Below are 16,126 nucleotides of genomic sequence, written 5' to 3'. Positions count from 1 at the left end.
GAGCTTGTGCCTGTGGGTGTGTCCTGTGCCCATGAGTGTGTGTCTGTGGATGTGAGGGGGTGTGTTTTGTTCCATTGAATCTGTGCCCATGAATATCTGTGCCCGTGAGTGTGTGGTGAGTGTGTACCTGTGCCCATAAGTATGTGGTGTCTGTGCCCTTGAGTGTGCTTGTGTGTGTGTTTTTTTCACAGAAGGGAGGTGAGTGAGAGGCCAGCTTCCTGACAGGGCTGTTGTAAAACATTCATAAAACTTTTATAGGACTTGCCACCCTTCCAGATAAATATTTTTCGATTTTACGGGCTTGTTTTAGGGCCCTAAGCTTAATCATGGCTTTGTAGCTGCCTTTAAAAAAATTTAAATATTGTTTTGGCAAAGGGAGCCCCCTCCCCCACCCCCCAAAGCAGCCGCTCTCCAAGCTCATAAATTCCTGCCGCTCTCAACTCTTGCCCTTTCTCCCTCTGGATCCTCATAACCCTACTATGATGAACCTGAGGAAGAGAAAAGATAGAGAAAGAAGGAAAATAACTCCTGTTTCCCACTGCCTGCCCCCTGCCTAGTGCTGGAGGGCCGAGATCCAGCTCATGGTGTCCACAGAGGGAAGCTGGCTCAGATCCACCGGGTGCCTGCCGCCTCCCAAGAGCTGGGCTTGCTTTCTGCCACGTGGGGCCCTCTGGTGCTCCAGGATGGCAACCCCCACCTTCACGTGGACCAGCACTTTGCTGCGCCTCCTTCCAGACCCATCCTCCCCCTTTCTGTATCAGTAAGGAGTCTGTCCCCAAAGACAGATGGTGCCCAACAGCCATGTCCCCACACCTAGAGCAGGGCCCAGGCCACAGGTGCTCAGTGTGCTATAAGGCCTGCTGCTGGACACCTCCAGCAGTGGTGCTGCTGTAATAGGTGGTTTATACCGTGTAGACCTTGCTTCATGCTGGACACTCTTCTGAGTGCTTTGTGTCATGTGGACCCACAAGGAACTTACAACAACCCTGAGAAGTGAGTTCTGCTCCCCTGGGTTTTGGATGAGATCACTGTGGCACAGAGAGGCAGATGTCTTATGTGAAGCCACACAGCTGATCTGAGCCCAAGCCAGAGTCTGGCCCCTGGCCATTTGTGCACTCCAGGCTCTTGACTATTCCTTTTCATTCCTGGGGGCACAGCCAGCCCTTGAGCCAGGCCTCAGCTAGAGGTATTGGGGAGGGGGGAGGTTCAGGTCGCCAACTCAGGTGCCTTCAGGGCCGGGCAGGTGACAAAATGAGGAGTGCCAATGGGCCTGCGCGGGCCACACAGGAGCCACCACAGCCCCTCCCCACTTGCTGGGGGTGGGAATGTGAGGATCCATCCTCTGGCTTTTCAAGACAAAGTAGAAATGCCAAATTGCATGTCAGGCATCCTGAGTTTGAAGGTGGGTAAGCCACAAAGTATTTCAGAAATGCCTTGGAGGCTGGTCAGTCTCCCAAGGTGGCATCTTTCTTTTGCCTCTGATGAGAGTGAGGCCCAGGACACCTCTTTCTGTGAGCACAGAGAAGCCACCACCAGGCCTAGCTAGAATGGAGGCCTTCTTGGCGAAGGCAGCACTGAGCTTGGCCTTGATGGGCTCAGAGGAGACAGCCTGGAGAGGGAGTACTAGGCAGAAGGAGCTGTGGCTCTGCTCAGGAGGGGGCATTCCTGCTGCCCAAAGCAGGGGCTGAGGGACACACTGGGTGGGGAGCAGGATGCCTGGACACCTGAAGGGGAGCCTCTAAGAGCCCCAGAGCCGACCTGAGGCTGCCCGTCAGTGAGAAGCAGAGCACGCCCTTGACCAGACTGGGGACCATACCTGGGCCCACCTGGCAGGTAGTTCAAGGGTGAGGAGCAGGCCCCGGTTGTGCCCCAAGCTTGGCCTCTGCAGACTCCATGTGCCCAGGCTGGCCAGTCTGCCTTGTCCTCCCCAGCCCCAAGGACACACACAGGGACCACACGTGTGGCAGATACATCCATGTGCTTGCAGCAGCACATGGCGCTCACTCCTCAGTATGGCACATGAGCACCTGACATTTAAGGCTGCACATACTTTACTTGAAAGCAGGGGGGGAAGGCTTGTTTCAGGCCTAGGAGGGCAGAGCACATCTGTGGAGCCTCCGCCCCGTGCTGAGGACCTCCCACTGCCTCGGGGAGGTGGGGGCTGCTCCCTGCTGGGCAGGGCTTGTGTGGCCCACTTCACAGACATGGACACCAGGCTCCCGGCACTCTCCCCAGGCCCTCAGCAGATCCAGAGCTTCTAAGCCAGCAAACCATCCATGGCTGGCTGAGGCGCGAGGCCAGCCATCCAAGTATGCATGGGCTGTGATGCCCGGATGCAAACCCAACTTGTCACCCTGGCACAGAGACACCCACCAGTCCACTGGTGGTGTCCCTGCCCAGTCCCCACCTGGGCCCAAGCTCCCGAGGGCAGAGACATTTTGTTGGAGGTGCTCTGAGCTGAGGCCTGTGCCCTCCCCAGACAGAGGGACAGGCTCCCACATTTAATACAGCCACCACCTCCTAGCCATGATGAGAGATCTGGGCCACAGACAGATTAAATCCCACCCAGGACAGAGCCTCAGATGGTATTTTGGAAGGAGGACACACACCAGTGGGTGAGGGTCCATGCCAGGCCCTCAGCAGCTGTTAGGGCGGGTTCGGAACCAGGGTGGGTACACCGGCCCCTTGGGCGTGCAGAGAGCCCAGGGCAGGGAGAGGGCCAGGTTGTGCGGGGAATAAGGCCATGACGCCGCTTACAGCACCTGCTCGGTGCCAGGCCCTACGCTGGGTGCTGGGGACCTGTCATCACATGGGCATGAGGGCTGCTACAGAGGGAGCCAGCCCGGGCCTGGTACCTGGCTGCCACATGGCAGACAGCTGTCAGATGCTGTGGGGGTGCATTAAGAGTCCAGCCAGCTTCAGGAGATGTGGGGTGACTCTGCCCCACACACCTGCCTCTCCTGGGCCTGCCTCTGCAGGCGTGCATGTACACACAGAACCATGTGTGTAAATGTGAACTTGGTGGGGGACAGCCCTCACCAGTCAGGGAGGGGTAAACTAACTAACTGTCAGAGCCTGCTGCTGTCAAATTGGGAGTATGGAGGGACCAGAGGCTCAGCCTGTCCTCCCCATCAGCCAGAGAGGCCCGCCAGCACCGGCGCCTGCCCGCCGCCTCGCCTCTGCTCCACACGCAGGGCTGATACAGTAATCAGGAGGCCACACATGGACCTGGGAGGTGACTGTTGCCTGGGCTTTTGTTCCCCTTCATTATTCTGCATGAGGGTTTTTTTCCCCGAGTCATAAAAATGACATTTTTAATATGTGAATTTTTTTTAAAAAAAAGCAATATGAAGAAGACTTTTATTGTCAATAAGCTCTACCTTTTAAACCAGTTATCTTAGTTTCTGCTCTAGGTATTTTAATTGAAGATTAACTGCTGTTAGAGGGTGTACACATTTAGGGAGTGAGCATTTGGAGTATAAAATTCAGCTGCCTCAGTGCTGGGGACAGTCTCTGTGGGGCCACATGGACCCGTGCCCTCCCCGGCCTTGAGGGACTATCTTGTAGAGGGGCCCCCGCAGGAGAGTGAGGACAAGTTGGGGGGGTCCAGGCCCAGCATGGCCTCCTGGAAGCAGAGTCGGCACTGCCCTACCCCCACCCCCCGCCACCCCACATCCTGACCCCGGAGGAGACCTACGTGCGGAGCAGGCAGTGAAGGCCAGCGCACCCCATGGCCATGCGTCCAGACCAGCTCAGGGCCTCAGCTCCAGCCACCCCCACCTGGCTCTCACAAAGACCCATTCACGCTCACTGACACAGCGCCCCCCAGGAGCTGGACAGAACCTGCGAGAGTGGCCCTGCCCTTTGGGGCTGTCTTGTTCTAGACATGTGTGTGCATGTGTATGCATGTCCGTGTGTTCCTGCAGAGTCACCTGTGGTCAGTACCAGCAGCAAGGTGACATTGCTGCTTTCAGAGAGGAGATGGCCCTGCCCTGCCTCCAGCTGTGTGACCTTGCTGAGCCTCTGGACGGTGGAGGGGACATTGCGCCTTCCTTGTGTGGGTAGAGGCAGAAAAGGTGCTTCTCCTGTCCCTCCTGGGCCAGGCCTTGGCCCAGGCTCTGCCATCCAATCTGCGACCTCATTAGGGTGAGGACACGTACCCCGCCATGGAGGCCATTGGTCAGGGCCTGGGCAGGGGAGTTGAAGCCCAGCCTGCTGCTTGGCTGCGACCTTGGGCTCACTGCTGACGACCTTATGCCAGCTTCCTGTGTGTCAGGAGCCCTGCGGAGTTTGGTGTGGAGTTGAGGGACACTGTGTCCAGAAGCACTTGGAGCAGTGCCTGCAGGGGCTCAAGGCACTGTAGACATTAGCCGGGGTCACTGTTAAGTGTCCTCATGATTGTGGAGAACTGGCTCTGCTCATCCTTGAGCGATTTGAGCTAGGCCTGCCTCACACAAGATGGTCTTTCCACCTCAGACCCCTCTGCCTCGCAGGCCACTTCCAGCATCTATGGTTGGTGGCCGAGGCCCAGCAGTCCCCCTATGAAGACCCAGGGCACAGAGACTCCAAGGCCTTGTCCCTGGAATTGTCTAGAGATGATTCCTTCAGGGCCCAGCCCACACTGCTGGGCCAGGGCGGCCCCAGGTGTACCCTAGCCTGCGCCACCTCCTCCCCATGCCCTGCCCAGCCTTCAGCTCCTCCCAGTGAGGAGCAGCAGTCCACTGGGCCAGGCAGGCCTGTGACAGGGAGGGAGGAGGCTTCATAGATCCACAGGCCTGATGGGCAGTGCCACCTGGGCAGCCACCTCCCTCCCCGGAAAGTGGCTTGTGGGATGTCTGGAGGCTTGAGTGACATGCTGAGCACACCTGTCTGGGTGGCATGCTGAAGAGAACCCTAGCTCCATGGTTGCCATGATGGTGGTAGCAGAGGTGACCTGGCCAAGGCTGGCCCAGCCACTGACAGTCCAGCCCCCCTGCCCCAGGGCACAGCAGGCCTCCAGCCAGGCTCAGGCTCCACACTCAGCCTGCCTTCCCCCGCTAGAGACTTTGTCAAAGCTCAGTCCAGAGGGGCAGCCAGAAAGGGCCCCAAGCACTGCCACTCAGCATCTCTGTGGCACCCTCAGGATGCTGTCACCAGGGCCAAACCTGCCCAGCAAGCCCCTCTTAGGGAGCCTTAGCTCATCCCCTCTGAGGGGAAGCAGGGGCCGAGGGGCAGACCTCCAGATCTGGGGGCTGGTGTGGCGGATGCCTCCTGTGGACGGGGCGGGGGAGGGGGTAAGTTCCAGTTCCCTGGAGAAGGGGCCGCCCTGAGGAGAGAGCAGCTCTCAGGGCCCGGCCCCCGGCAGATGAGACAGTGAAGGTGTGCAAGTCGCCAGCAGCCCCCTTCCCGAAAATGCTGCCTGCTGGGTACATAGGATTTGGACATGGGACGATGTAGAGGGCCTTGGTCCCCCAGAGGAGGGAGGCCTACAAGGCATCAGAGAAGAGGACGAGCAGAGACACTGAGCTTTTTGCTGAGAGTCCGAAGGAGGAGTGGGATTTTTACAGGAAGACCAGCATCATGAGGCACCCCTGTCTGAAGGAACAGTGGTGCTGGGGGCAGGGGGGTGACGGGTTGTGCTGGGGGGGGCACTGTACAGGAGTGAGGGGGCCTATGCAGGGGTGAGGGTTGGGAGGCTGAGCTGGAGGGTGCATGATGGGGTGGAGGGGGGCCTTGCAGGGGTGAGAGAAGGAAGGCTGAGTTGGGAGGATGCTGTACAGGGGTGAGAGGGGGTGCTGATCTGAGGAGGGCGTGCGGTGCGGTCTGTGCAAGTCTGAGTGGGGGCAGTGAGGAAGCACAGGGTGTGCAGGAGACAGTTGGCAGGGGCCTGCTGGAGGAATTTGGACTCCTGCCTGAGGAACGCTGAAGATTTTTGAGCTGGGAGGGATGCTCAGGTCTTTGTTCTGGAAGGATCTCTCTGGCCATGGATCCAAGGGCCGATCAGAAGAGGGAGCTGGCAGGAGAGCAGCCTAGTGGCTCGTGCCAGGAGGCCAGTCCAAGGCCTGCTCCTGCGGGGGCGCCAAGGCAGGGGTCCTAGGGGATGCTGGGTAGGCCCCCCACTGCTGCCGTGCGGCTTTGGCAAGGGTTTAAGGCCTGTCTGGGCCACCAGACCACACTCTGGGAATAGCCCTGGATGGGAGGCTGTGAGCCCTGGCTGCCCCAACCAGCAGCCTCTGTGACCCCCACAGCCACCTCAGGGGGCGTGGCCCACCCCAGGTTGAGGGACATGGGAGCCAGCCCTGAGTGTGATTGGGCAGCCCCGCACCAGCTGCCCCCTGCAATGACAGCAGACTGCCTGGCTGCCACTCCATGGTTCAGCCAGTCTGATTCTTGACACCGAGTCATTTCTGATTTCAGAAGGTTTCGCCTTCCTTCCACACGACGCGCTGGTTTTCCCTCCCCGTTTCCAAGCTCCAAAGCCTCGGCTGCATTGTAATTTCAATTTACATGGTGTGGGAAAGATTTCTGCAAAGGGTCCTTTTTTGTTTTTGAAGAATTCATCATTGCTGCTAAGAAGCTTAATATAAATTAAAGGAGGAATTAGGCAACATTAAAACATCAAAATGGGGGTACGGGCGCCATTGCCTCGCCTCTGCCCATCAAAGGGGCCGCATGGAGACTGTGGAGTGCGCTGAGAGCCTTAGACAGAGCCCGGCTCCAAGGAAGGGCCTGTCTGTCGCCGCCTCCCCTAATTCCCTTTGTTGCGGGGGACAGCGGAGCACACGTCTGATAAAAACTTAATCACCTTATCTTTTTAAAGCAAATTGCATCTTTGTTTACATATGGGATCCAGAGCAGGAAGAGAAGGGAGGGAAAACCAGGCAGCCGTGAGTCCTCAGCAGCCGCGTTCAAGGCTCTCAAGATGAGCACAAGAAGCCAAGCCTGCAAAGCCACTGTTCCAAAGTCACTGTCACCCCCAAAGTCCAGTGCAGGGGGTTCAGCAGGAAGGGTGACCACCTGTGCCCGGGGGCCTGAGCAGCCCTCACACCAGCCCTTCTGGCCAGTCCTACACCCTCACCCACCAAGCCCTCCCAGCACTGCACTCACCCCTGGGCATTCCTGGGCCTCTTTGCCAAAGTCTCTGTTTGGGCGGGCAGAGGGGTCAGAGTTCAGACCCTTCACACCCCTGGCTACGCTGGATATGGTCAAACCCTCATGCCCTGATGTGCCTTGGCAGGTCGTAACACAGACTCAGCAGGCCTGCCTTAGTCAGGTGTCCCTTCTGTTTCTGTCCCCTTGGGCCCCCCTCCTCTGGCCTCACCCTCAGTAGGACAGGCAGGTAGAGTTGGGTCCTGGTGCCTAGAGCTGGACGGTGCAGCTGTCCTGTTGGAGGGCCCTCAGTTGCACTGGTCCCAGGCCAGGCATCCAGTCCAGAGTCAGGGCCTGGCCGAATTCAGAGCCCTCTGGGGCTCTGCAGCCCTGGCCACCCCATACTTCAGCTCAGTCCAGCTGTCCTCTGAGCTCCCCAGCTGCCTGTCATTACCCGGATGCTGACCCCCAAGAGGACGCCCTGCCCCAGCTCCCTCCCTGCCCTGCCTTGCTGCTCTCTCCAAAGCTGCCTGTTCCAGGAGGGCTGAGCTGGAGCGGCTGGAGGCCAGCGAGGGGGCCAGTGACCCCAGCGGCTTGCAAGGGCTCAGTTCCCACTGGAGGGTGCAAGCCGCCCACCAGCGTGGAGGCCCCTCTTCCAGCCTGGCCCCCAACATGAAAGCGACGCCAGCAGTTGGAGGCAATTTGCCGGCTTTGATGGCTGTGTCAGGGCGGCACCCGAGGCCGGGGCTTGGGAAACTGTGCTGCCCACATTCTTCCCTGATTACCCGAGCCGAGCCAGGGCCCAGCAGCCTCCAGCCCATTGTGCCTTTGTGTGGAGCTGGCCCTCAGTGAGAAAGGCCAGCCCGGCCCTGGGAGAGTGTCCCCAAGGGGAGCCACGGGTAGCAGCTTCACCCCAGGGTCACCCTGTGCCACCCCCACCCCCACCCCCCCGTATCCTGAGGTCTGGTTGGGAAGTGGAGTGGGCAGCTGGGCTCCAGGAGTCTGGAGGTTCAGGGAGAAGGAGTGGGGGGTTGTCTGTGCCCTGTCAGGTAATGGACACAGCACATTTGCTCCTTTACCCTTGTGCCCACCCCAGAGGCTCCAGGTCACCCCTCTGGTGGAAAGGTAGCTGCTTTCTGGGCCTCTGGTCCTAGCAGCACAGGCTCTGTTGGTCTCTTTCCCTTCCCTCTACTGCCCTGATACTCCCCTCATTCCCTGTGTTTTCATCCAGCTAACCCCACCCCTGAGCCCACAGGCCAGGCCCTGTGCCCAGCACTGGAGAGGCGCTCCCATCACGGGCCCCTGGGCAACGGATACAAACTCTTGCTAAGTAGGGTCCCAGAAGGGGTCCCACTCAGCCTGGGCAGTGAGGCGAAGCCTTCCCATGGGGACAGTGGCCAAGTGGGAGGTAGTCAGGCAGGGAGGGCAGGAGAGAGTGTAAGATAAAGAGGACATGTTCAGAGGCCCTGCCTGCACTTCTGCGGGCTGGAGCAGGGAGCTGGGGCGTGGTAAGGCCATAGGGCAGGGACACAGGAGTATACACTGAGTGGCGCTCTGGGCCTTGGATACCAAGTTAGAGGGAGACTGTCCTGTTAGTGGAACCAAGCTGAGATGGCTATACTTGCTGTAGAGCAGCCCCTCCACTGCTGGAGGCCAGCACGTGGTCCCACAGGTCAGTGCCATGGAGGCCTCCTGTGCGGGGGAGGGCAGCAGGGACACAGATCAAGAGGCTTGATGCAGCAGCGTCATCAGAAACCTCAGCCTTCCAAGGGTGAGGGTACACCAGAGACCCTCCCTGGCCAGGCTTCCAGGTGCATTGCGGACATGGTCACTGCAGTCTCCCTGGAGCCCTGGCCGCACAGCCCCACCAGCACGTGGCCATACGCCCTCACCATCCTCAAGCGTCACACTCATGCCACCCAGGCTAGGTGCTCAGACTGCCTGCAGACCCTCGCCCTGCATCTCCATGTGATGGGTCCCAGATCTCTGCCCCCTGCTCCCCAACTCCTACCCCCAGGTCTTCTTGGAGAAGGCAGCCATCAGCACCAGCTCCTGGTCATCCTAGTGGCTGTCTGCCCCTCTCAGACCCAAGCTCGGGGGTCTGGAGGGGTCTGTTTTCAGGCGCCAGGCAGCAGCTCCAGCCACCTGGCACTCTGACCTGCCCCCACATCCCTCCACTTGCAATTTGGCTGAAGGAAAAGCCACTGCTCAGTAAGGCGGCTCCCAGTAGCGTTGCCACAAATCCCAAAAGCCCGGCAGCCCCAGCAGACAAGTCTCTGTTGGTCAGCCTTCTGGCCTTGTGTCCAGGCCATCCCATTAAGGAACAGAGGGAAAGGAGGCTGGCCATTTTGAAAGAGCAATTAAACATCCATGACTTCGCCAGCGCCAGATAGATTTTCCCACTCTGCCTGCTTTGGGCAGTGCAAGGTATGCACTGTGTGTAACGAGAGCCATCGCGGGCGAGATGGACCACTGATTGGGCCACGCCTGTCTCCCTGGCCCGGCACAGACGCTAGGGAGCCTGCGCCTCTTCAGCCATCAGACCTCCTGGCACCAGAGGGAGACGGGCTGCGCATGGCATTTGTCAGGGTCTGGAGCCAGCCACCTTGCAGAAACAAGGCCAGGGCTCCAGTTTGGGGAGTCAGATACCTGCAAGCCTGGCACTGGCTCGAGGGCTGGCTCAGGGCCATTCCCACACCCCTTCTCAGAAGCACGTAAACCAGCTGGGATTTAGCACCAAGCTGACTGGCAGGAGGCAGCTCCTCTTGCCATAGATCCCCTCGGCTTACAGTGCCCTGGTCCCAGTCAGCATCAGCGGAGAAGCCTGCCCCCCACCCAAGGGATGCAGCCTTTGAGACAGCCAGCAGTCTCCTATCCATCTGTGGAGAGAGAGACCCAGTCCCTCGTGTGACAGCCAGGGCTGTCCCTGATGGACTGTACACTTGTCTCTGAACTGGCCTCCTGGTCACCTTTTTAAATGTCCAGGAGCTGCAGGGCCAGCACATGGCGCTCGGAGCCATTTTCAGGAGTCTGCTTCCAGTGGAAGTAGGCACAGGTTCAAATCCCAGCTCTCCCTGACCCTCTGGGGCTTCATTTGAGGCACTGCCCTCAGGGCACGTTCTCTGCAAGGGTGCACGTCCAGGCCTGGTCCCCCTAGCACTGAAGCGTGACCAGAGCATCCACTGGCTCCTCTCAGGGAGAAAGCCAGCACCCAGGTGAGACTGGGACCCGAAGGACAACCCTCAGGTGCCCACAGAAGCAGAGGGGGAGGCACCAGGTGTGCAGGGACAGTGGCCACTGCCTCGTGCCTACCCCGACTTCCCACTTGCTCCAGACATCCAGCCGATACGTCTTCTGGCCAAAGTGAGTGCCCTCTCTGGGGACACAGCAGCCCTCCAGGACCCTGGTTTGTTGAGAGGGCATGGTCTGCTGTCCCTCAGCAGGGTTGGAGTCTACACACCCAGTCCCTTCTGTGGCACCCCTGGGAGCTATCGCCGTGGGCCCCCTGCCCATCCAGGCTGAAGGTGCCCTCGGCACATCCTCACCACAGCCCTGCCACCTAGCTCATATCAGGCCCCCAGCAGTGTCGTGGCACTCACAGAGGGAGAATGACTTCTGGGTGCCTGCTATCCAGAGTTGGCCTGGGGCCTGACCACAGCCTGGGGCAGCCAAGATTCTTTCTGTGTGCTCAGGGTCAGCCGAGTGGCCCTTAAGCCACACTTTGCAAGCAGGACAGGCTGGTAGCATGGACCAGCATGATGGGCAAGGCCTGGGATGCAGGACCCGTTGGCTCATGAGGGAGGTAGAAGGGAGCAAGCCCAGGGTGGCACTGGGGTTGTGGCTTTGCGGGAGGGTATGGGACGATACTGAGTCAGGGGATGGGACTGGAGCTGGGCCAGCATGGGTGCCCATCCAGGGTGGCAAGTGACAAAGTGACATGCTATCCCTCTGTGACTTTTAGGTGGCCTCAGTCCCGAGTCCAAGAAGATCCTGACACCTGCCCTCAAGAAGCGAGGCCGTGCTGGCCGAGGGGAGGCAGCCAAGCAGGAGGAGGGTGCTGAGCGGCTGGAGCCCACGCAGCATGTGGAGCTCAGCCTGTCTTTCAAGCGCTACGTCTTCGACACCCACAAGCGTATGGTCCAGTCTCCCTGAGTGCCCACTGGCTGCCCCAGGGCACCTCACCCAGGCCCAGCTGGGCTGCTGTGCTAAACACTTGACCAGATGTGCCTCCACCTCCTGTGTCTCCCCTGAGCACCTGTGAGAAGCCCGGGGGTGGCGGGACTTGGTGTCACAGGGCCAGGCCCAGAGGGTCTGTGCCTCCATCCCTGCACCCTCTGGCCAGGGGACAGTAGCCAGGTAGGAATGGGCTTCGGCTGGACAGCTGGTGGCCAGTGTCTCCCAGGCTGCCTGGTTGGCAGCCCAACACTTGCCAGCTGCAAATAAATGTGCCGAGGTGCCTGCTCACTCTGTTGATCTCTTGGTGCTTTCACAGAGGGTCCCCCGCCCCTCCCAGAGCTGCTCCCAAGGGGAATGTTGGAGGAATTGCCAAGGCTCCTGCCAACAACGGGGCTGAGGAGGGACCCAACTCAGAGTCCAGTGGGCTGGGAGGTCCACAGGGTGTCAGGCCCTTAAGACAGTCTGGGTGGCCCCTGGGGCTTCCTGGGCAGCTGAGTCCAGGCAGGGCACCCATGAGGTATCTGGGCACCGTGGGGCCTGGGCTTCAGAACAGAAGGCAGGCTGGAGGGGTTGTCCCTGTATCCCAACCCCAGGAGTCCTCAAGCCTTGCACAGAGCTGGCTGCGGCAGCCCCTCCAAAGCCAAGAAAGTCCCAGTGGCTCCTCTGCCCCCTGTCCCCTCAAGCTCATCCTGCCCCCCCACCCCCCGGCGCCACAACATCCATACTCAGAAAGGGGTGAAGAGCTGACTGGTGGAGTGGATATCAAAGTTTTAGTGATATCTGCAGGATGAACAGCTGTTCCAACATCCCTTTATTTGGCCTCCAGGTGGACACAGAGGCCCTCCTTTTACCCTGGTAATCAGTACATTATGATTTAATTTGCAAGAATGGCATTAAAAATGTTAACGGATGGGGGGCAGGTCATGATCAGATGACTTGGGCTCAGGAAGGCCTGGAGCTGGGGCCCTGAGAGGGGACAGTGCCTTGGACCCACCAGGCCATCACCCAGCACCAGCTCAGGTGCTGTGACAGCACTGGCGGCCAGCCCTCAGAGGCCCTCACAGGGACCCAGATGTCAGGTGGGGCAGCAGGCGAGGGAGACAGCCAAGGACTAGATGGGCAGGGAAATTACAGGGCCACCCCACCTCCTGCCACATCCCCTGAGCTGAAAATAGAGCGGGGAGCTCCCCTGGGGACCGTCTCCTAACCCCCAACCCCCACCCCCCACAGACCATCTGACCAGGCAGCCATGCCTCCTCACTGAAGCCACTCTAGCTGCCCTCGGGCAGGGGCAAGGGCTCCTGGCAAGGACTTCGGGCAGAGGCCCCACCTCCTGCCCAGTCTGTTCCTAGGGGAACAGGAAGAGCCTTCCTGAGCAGCTGCTGGGGCCAGGCCCCAGGCTGGCCACTCCTGTAGCCACTCAGCACTTTGGAGGGGACACGTGGAGAGGGCATGCCCAGGACTTGCCCTTCCACTGAGGAACTCTCCATCGTCATCAGTGTGTGGGGAGCTAGGTAGGTGCTGGGTACACGCAGCTGAGCCAGGTTGTCCCCAGCCAAGGGGTGTGGGGGCCCTGCCTGCCCAGGCTGTGTGACCTTGGCACTTCTCCGTCTCTCCGAATGAAGGGTCACCTGACCCAGCAGGCCTAGAGAGGCCCTCCAGGAGCAGGAGCTAGTTCTGAGGCAGATCTGTCGGGGAGAGTGGACATCCTGGCCGTCTGGCTGACCAGCTATGTGACCCTGGGCAGGACTCTGCCTCCATGTGCCCCGCAGCCCCGAAACAGTCTCCCCACCGAGAGGCGGGAAGCTGCCGCAAGAGGGTGCAGCAGTCCAGACCCAGCACTGCCCCCAATCAGCCCTGTCTCCAGGGCTTCTGAGGGCCCCACATCCCCCACGCCTTCCCTGTCCCACATTGCCTTCTCGGAGCCCAGGAAAGGAGGGGGGCTCCCGGGGGAACTGAGTCATGAGGAGGAGGGGCCACCAGCACCCAGAGTGTGGCTCCAGGGTGCAGCCAGCCTGTCCACGTGGCCGATGGCCCGGAAGGGGACACTATCAGGGCTGGCATCGGTGGAAACTCGAGTGCCCGAGAGCTTCACTGGGCTGGGCACAGCCTTTGAAGGGGGAGTACAGTGAGCAGGCACTACAGAGGCCAGTGCCCAGTGCTTTCATGGGCAGTGTCCCCCTTCCTGTAGCTCTGGGCACCCCCAGAATTCCCACGTTTTACAGAAGAGAGGCTGCGGTGTGCCAAGCCCAGTGCAGCCTCCATCACACACATAAACTCGCTAAATCTGCTCTTCCATCCATGGGGTGGCCTGGGAAGCATGGCTCCAATTTCACAGCTTGGGGTGGGCCTGGGGCTCACCTGGCACCAGCCATTGCCTCAGGTAGAGCTGGGATTTGAACCCAGGTTCTGGATAACTAGAGTCCCCCCTCACCCCAATGCCTCAGTGCCCTCTAGGCCCTGCTTTAGGCCAAAGGCTGGGGTGGGGGCTCCACATCGAGTAAAGTTGTGGACAGGCATCCTGCCACAGGCTGGGGCAGGAGGGCCAGCTGTGATTGGCAGGCCCCCGACCGGCAGGGCTAATGCACCAGCAATGAGATAAGGCTTATCTGGAAATGTCTCTGGAATCGAGACTCTGATGGAAACAGGCTTCTGGGTTAATATATTTTTGACAGATAAAGCCTCGTCAATGGGAAGCTGGGGGCCTGGGGCAGGACAAGGGGCAGCTTCTGTTCTCCCAGGCCTCCTGCGCTGGGCAGTGTATGTGCACGTGTGCTCGGCCCAGGCGTCTGTGTGTGTCCATGTCTGGTGGACACTGGACCTTGGTCTCCAGGGGGTGTGCCTCGTGTGCTTGGGGAGGCTTCGCCCGTCAGGCTGGATGTCTGGCATGTCTGTGGGTAAAGAAGCAGGTGCAGAGTCTAGTGTGTACAGGGTGCAGACACGTGTGTCTGGGGCCAGTGTGTCCCTTTGGCCCCTTCCCAGGGGTCTCTGCTTTCCGCAGACCCAGAGCTTCCTCAAGGTGGCCTGGAACCCTCTCAGTGTTGGCCCTGCCTTGGGCCTCCCCAGCACCCCATGGGGCTTAGAGTTTCCAGGTTCCTTCTGGAGGCTAAGGCCAGCCCTGAGCACATCACCCTGGTTCCCAGTTCATGCCCATCCCCTGTGGGCATGGCTAGGCTGAGAGAGGCCTCTGGACAAGGTCCTGAAAGGAAAGGAATTTGCAGAGGAAGCAGCAGGAGTGGGGGCAGCTCTGGAGAGCATGTGGGGGGAGGCTGTGTGAGGAAGGATGAGGTCACGGCCCCCCAGTCTCCCCCTAGCCCTAGCTGGGCCTCCAGGAGCCTGCACATGGCAGCCGTGATTAAAAAGAATAATTAATGCTTGCCTGATAACGGAGTCGAGCCATTAATTAGTCCAGCTCAGCTAGTACCAGGGCTTGACTGTGGGAGGCAGCCGGGCAGCCAGGGGTGTTGGGGGTGGGGTACAGTGCTTCCTGGGTTTGCAGGGGTCGCTGTCGGAGCCCCATTCCCTCTGCTGAAAGCCAGTGGTGGGCAGGGAGGCAGTGGGGGCAGCTGGGGAGGCAGGCTAGGCAGGCAGAGGCCTTGAAGGGCAGAGGCACGAAAGTGTGTCAGATGGGGCTCAAGAGACTCTCCCCCTGACCTGCAGCTGCCCACCAGCTCCTAGCTGGATCCCAGTCCCTCTCCGAGGGGCAGGGACAGGGACAGATAGGTTAGAGGAGGCATCCCAGGCCGGTTCATGACTGGCCAGTGAGAGCAAGCAGAGGGGCAGTGCAGGCTGGGGCCCTTATGTGGGGATTCACATAAGGGATGGAACTCAGGAGTTGGGACAGAGTTAGGAAGAAGCCTGAAGCTGGTCACTCCACACTGACTGAGCACCGCCTGGACCCCACATCTGTTCCCCGCCCCTCCAAGTCAAGTGGCTCAGCAGCCTCCTCTGTGCAGTGCAGCTGCCCCCGACCCCCATCCACCAACAGGTTAGAGGTCGTGCACCCAGGAGGGGTTGCTCAACCTCCAGTGTTATCACGGAGTCTGGTGGGGAGACAGTGCCGCAAAGAGAAATGGCCGCATCCTGCAGCCACAGCTGGGCTCTAGATAAATGCTCACTGGGAGCCCCACTGAGGCAGGTGGCTGTCAAGGTGCCTGTGGCCAGGCACTGCTGTCACAGCCATGTTCATGGGGCTGACTGGGGCCCTTGGAGGAGCTGTGTGGGTTGCTGGAGGCTTTGTGCTCCCACCCCTGGCACACATCCCCCCACGCACCATCCCCCCAGCACACACCCTGCCTCCCCCCACCCCCTTCCCATCCTCTTCCTTTGCTGCCTCTGCCTCTGCGTATCCACATCCATCTCTCCCTCGTCCTTCACAGATGAGCCCAAGTCCACTTCCCCACTCTCATCTGCCACATCCCGAGGCCTGGCCCCTGCTTGGGCAGCTGGCCAAAGTGGGGGTAGGTAGGAGAGCCAATGGGGAGGCAGAGTCTGTGGGCCTCATCACCTGCAAAGGGTGCCAGTGGAGTCCAGCTGGCTCCCACTACCCCTCCTTCCTCTTGACATCTGTCCTCCCTGGCACCTGTCCCCATTCATGGTCACACCCTCTCAGCCCCATCCTGCAGCTTTTTGGGGCTCGTCCTCACCCCATCCTGGGGACATAGAAAGGTGGGGACATGCCAGGGGGCTGTAGGAACCAGGCCTCCCCTAGAGCTCTAGGCAAGCCTTGGAAGTTCAAATTTACCAAGGTGTTCAGAGCTGGGACCACAGAGGCCAGGCTGTGCCCTCCCAGCTTGTAACCCTAGCTGGTTCTTTACCATATCCCTAGACTGTCACCACGATCCTCACCAGCACCCCAAGACCAGCACCTGCACATCCACTG

General features: G+C 59.9%; 1 protein-coding gene across 1 annotated transcript in view; it reads left to right on the top strand.

Moving 5' to 3' along the window:
- The window catches only part of EEFSEC (eukaryotic elongation factor, selenocysteine-tRNA specific), a 156,231-nt gene extending 144,699 nt beyond the window's left edge, over positions 1-11,532 (top strand). The window contains exon 7 of the mRNA XM_047782429.1: positions 11,030-11,532. Coding sequence (XP_047638385.1) covers positions 11,030-11,220 — 191 coding nt within the window. The 3' untranslated portion in view covers positions 11,221-11,532. The remainder of the gene's footprint in view (positions 1-11,029) is intronic.
- The last annotated feature ends 4,594 nt before the right edge of the window (positions 11,533-16,126 follow it).

Source organism: Phacochoerus africanus, chromosome 1 (genome assembly GCF_016906955.1).
Source record: "Phacochoerus africanus isolate WHEZ1 chromosome 1, ROS_Pafr_v1, whole genome shotgun sequence".
Taxonomy (NCBI): Eukaryota; Metazoa; Chordata; class Mammalia; order Artiodactyla; family Suidae; genus Phacochoerus; species Phacochoerus africanus.
This window is presented reverse-complemented; position numbering and strand designations above follow the sequence as displayed.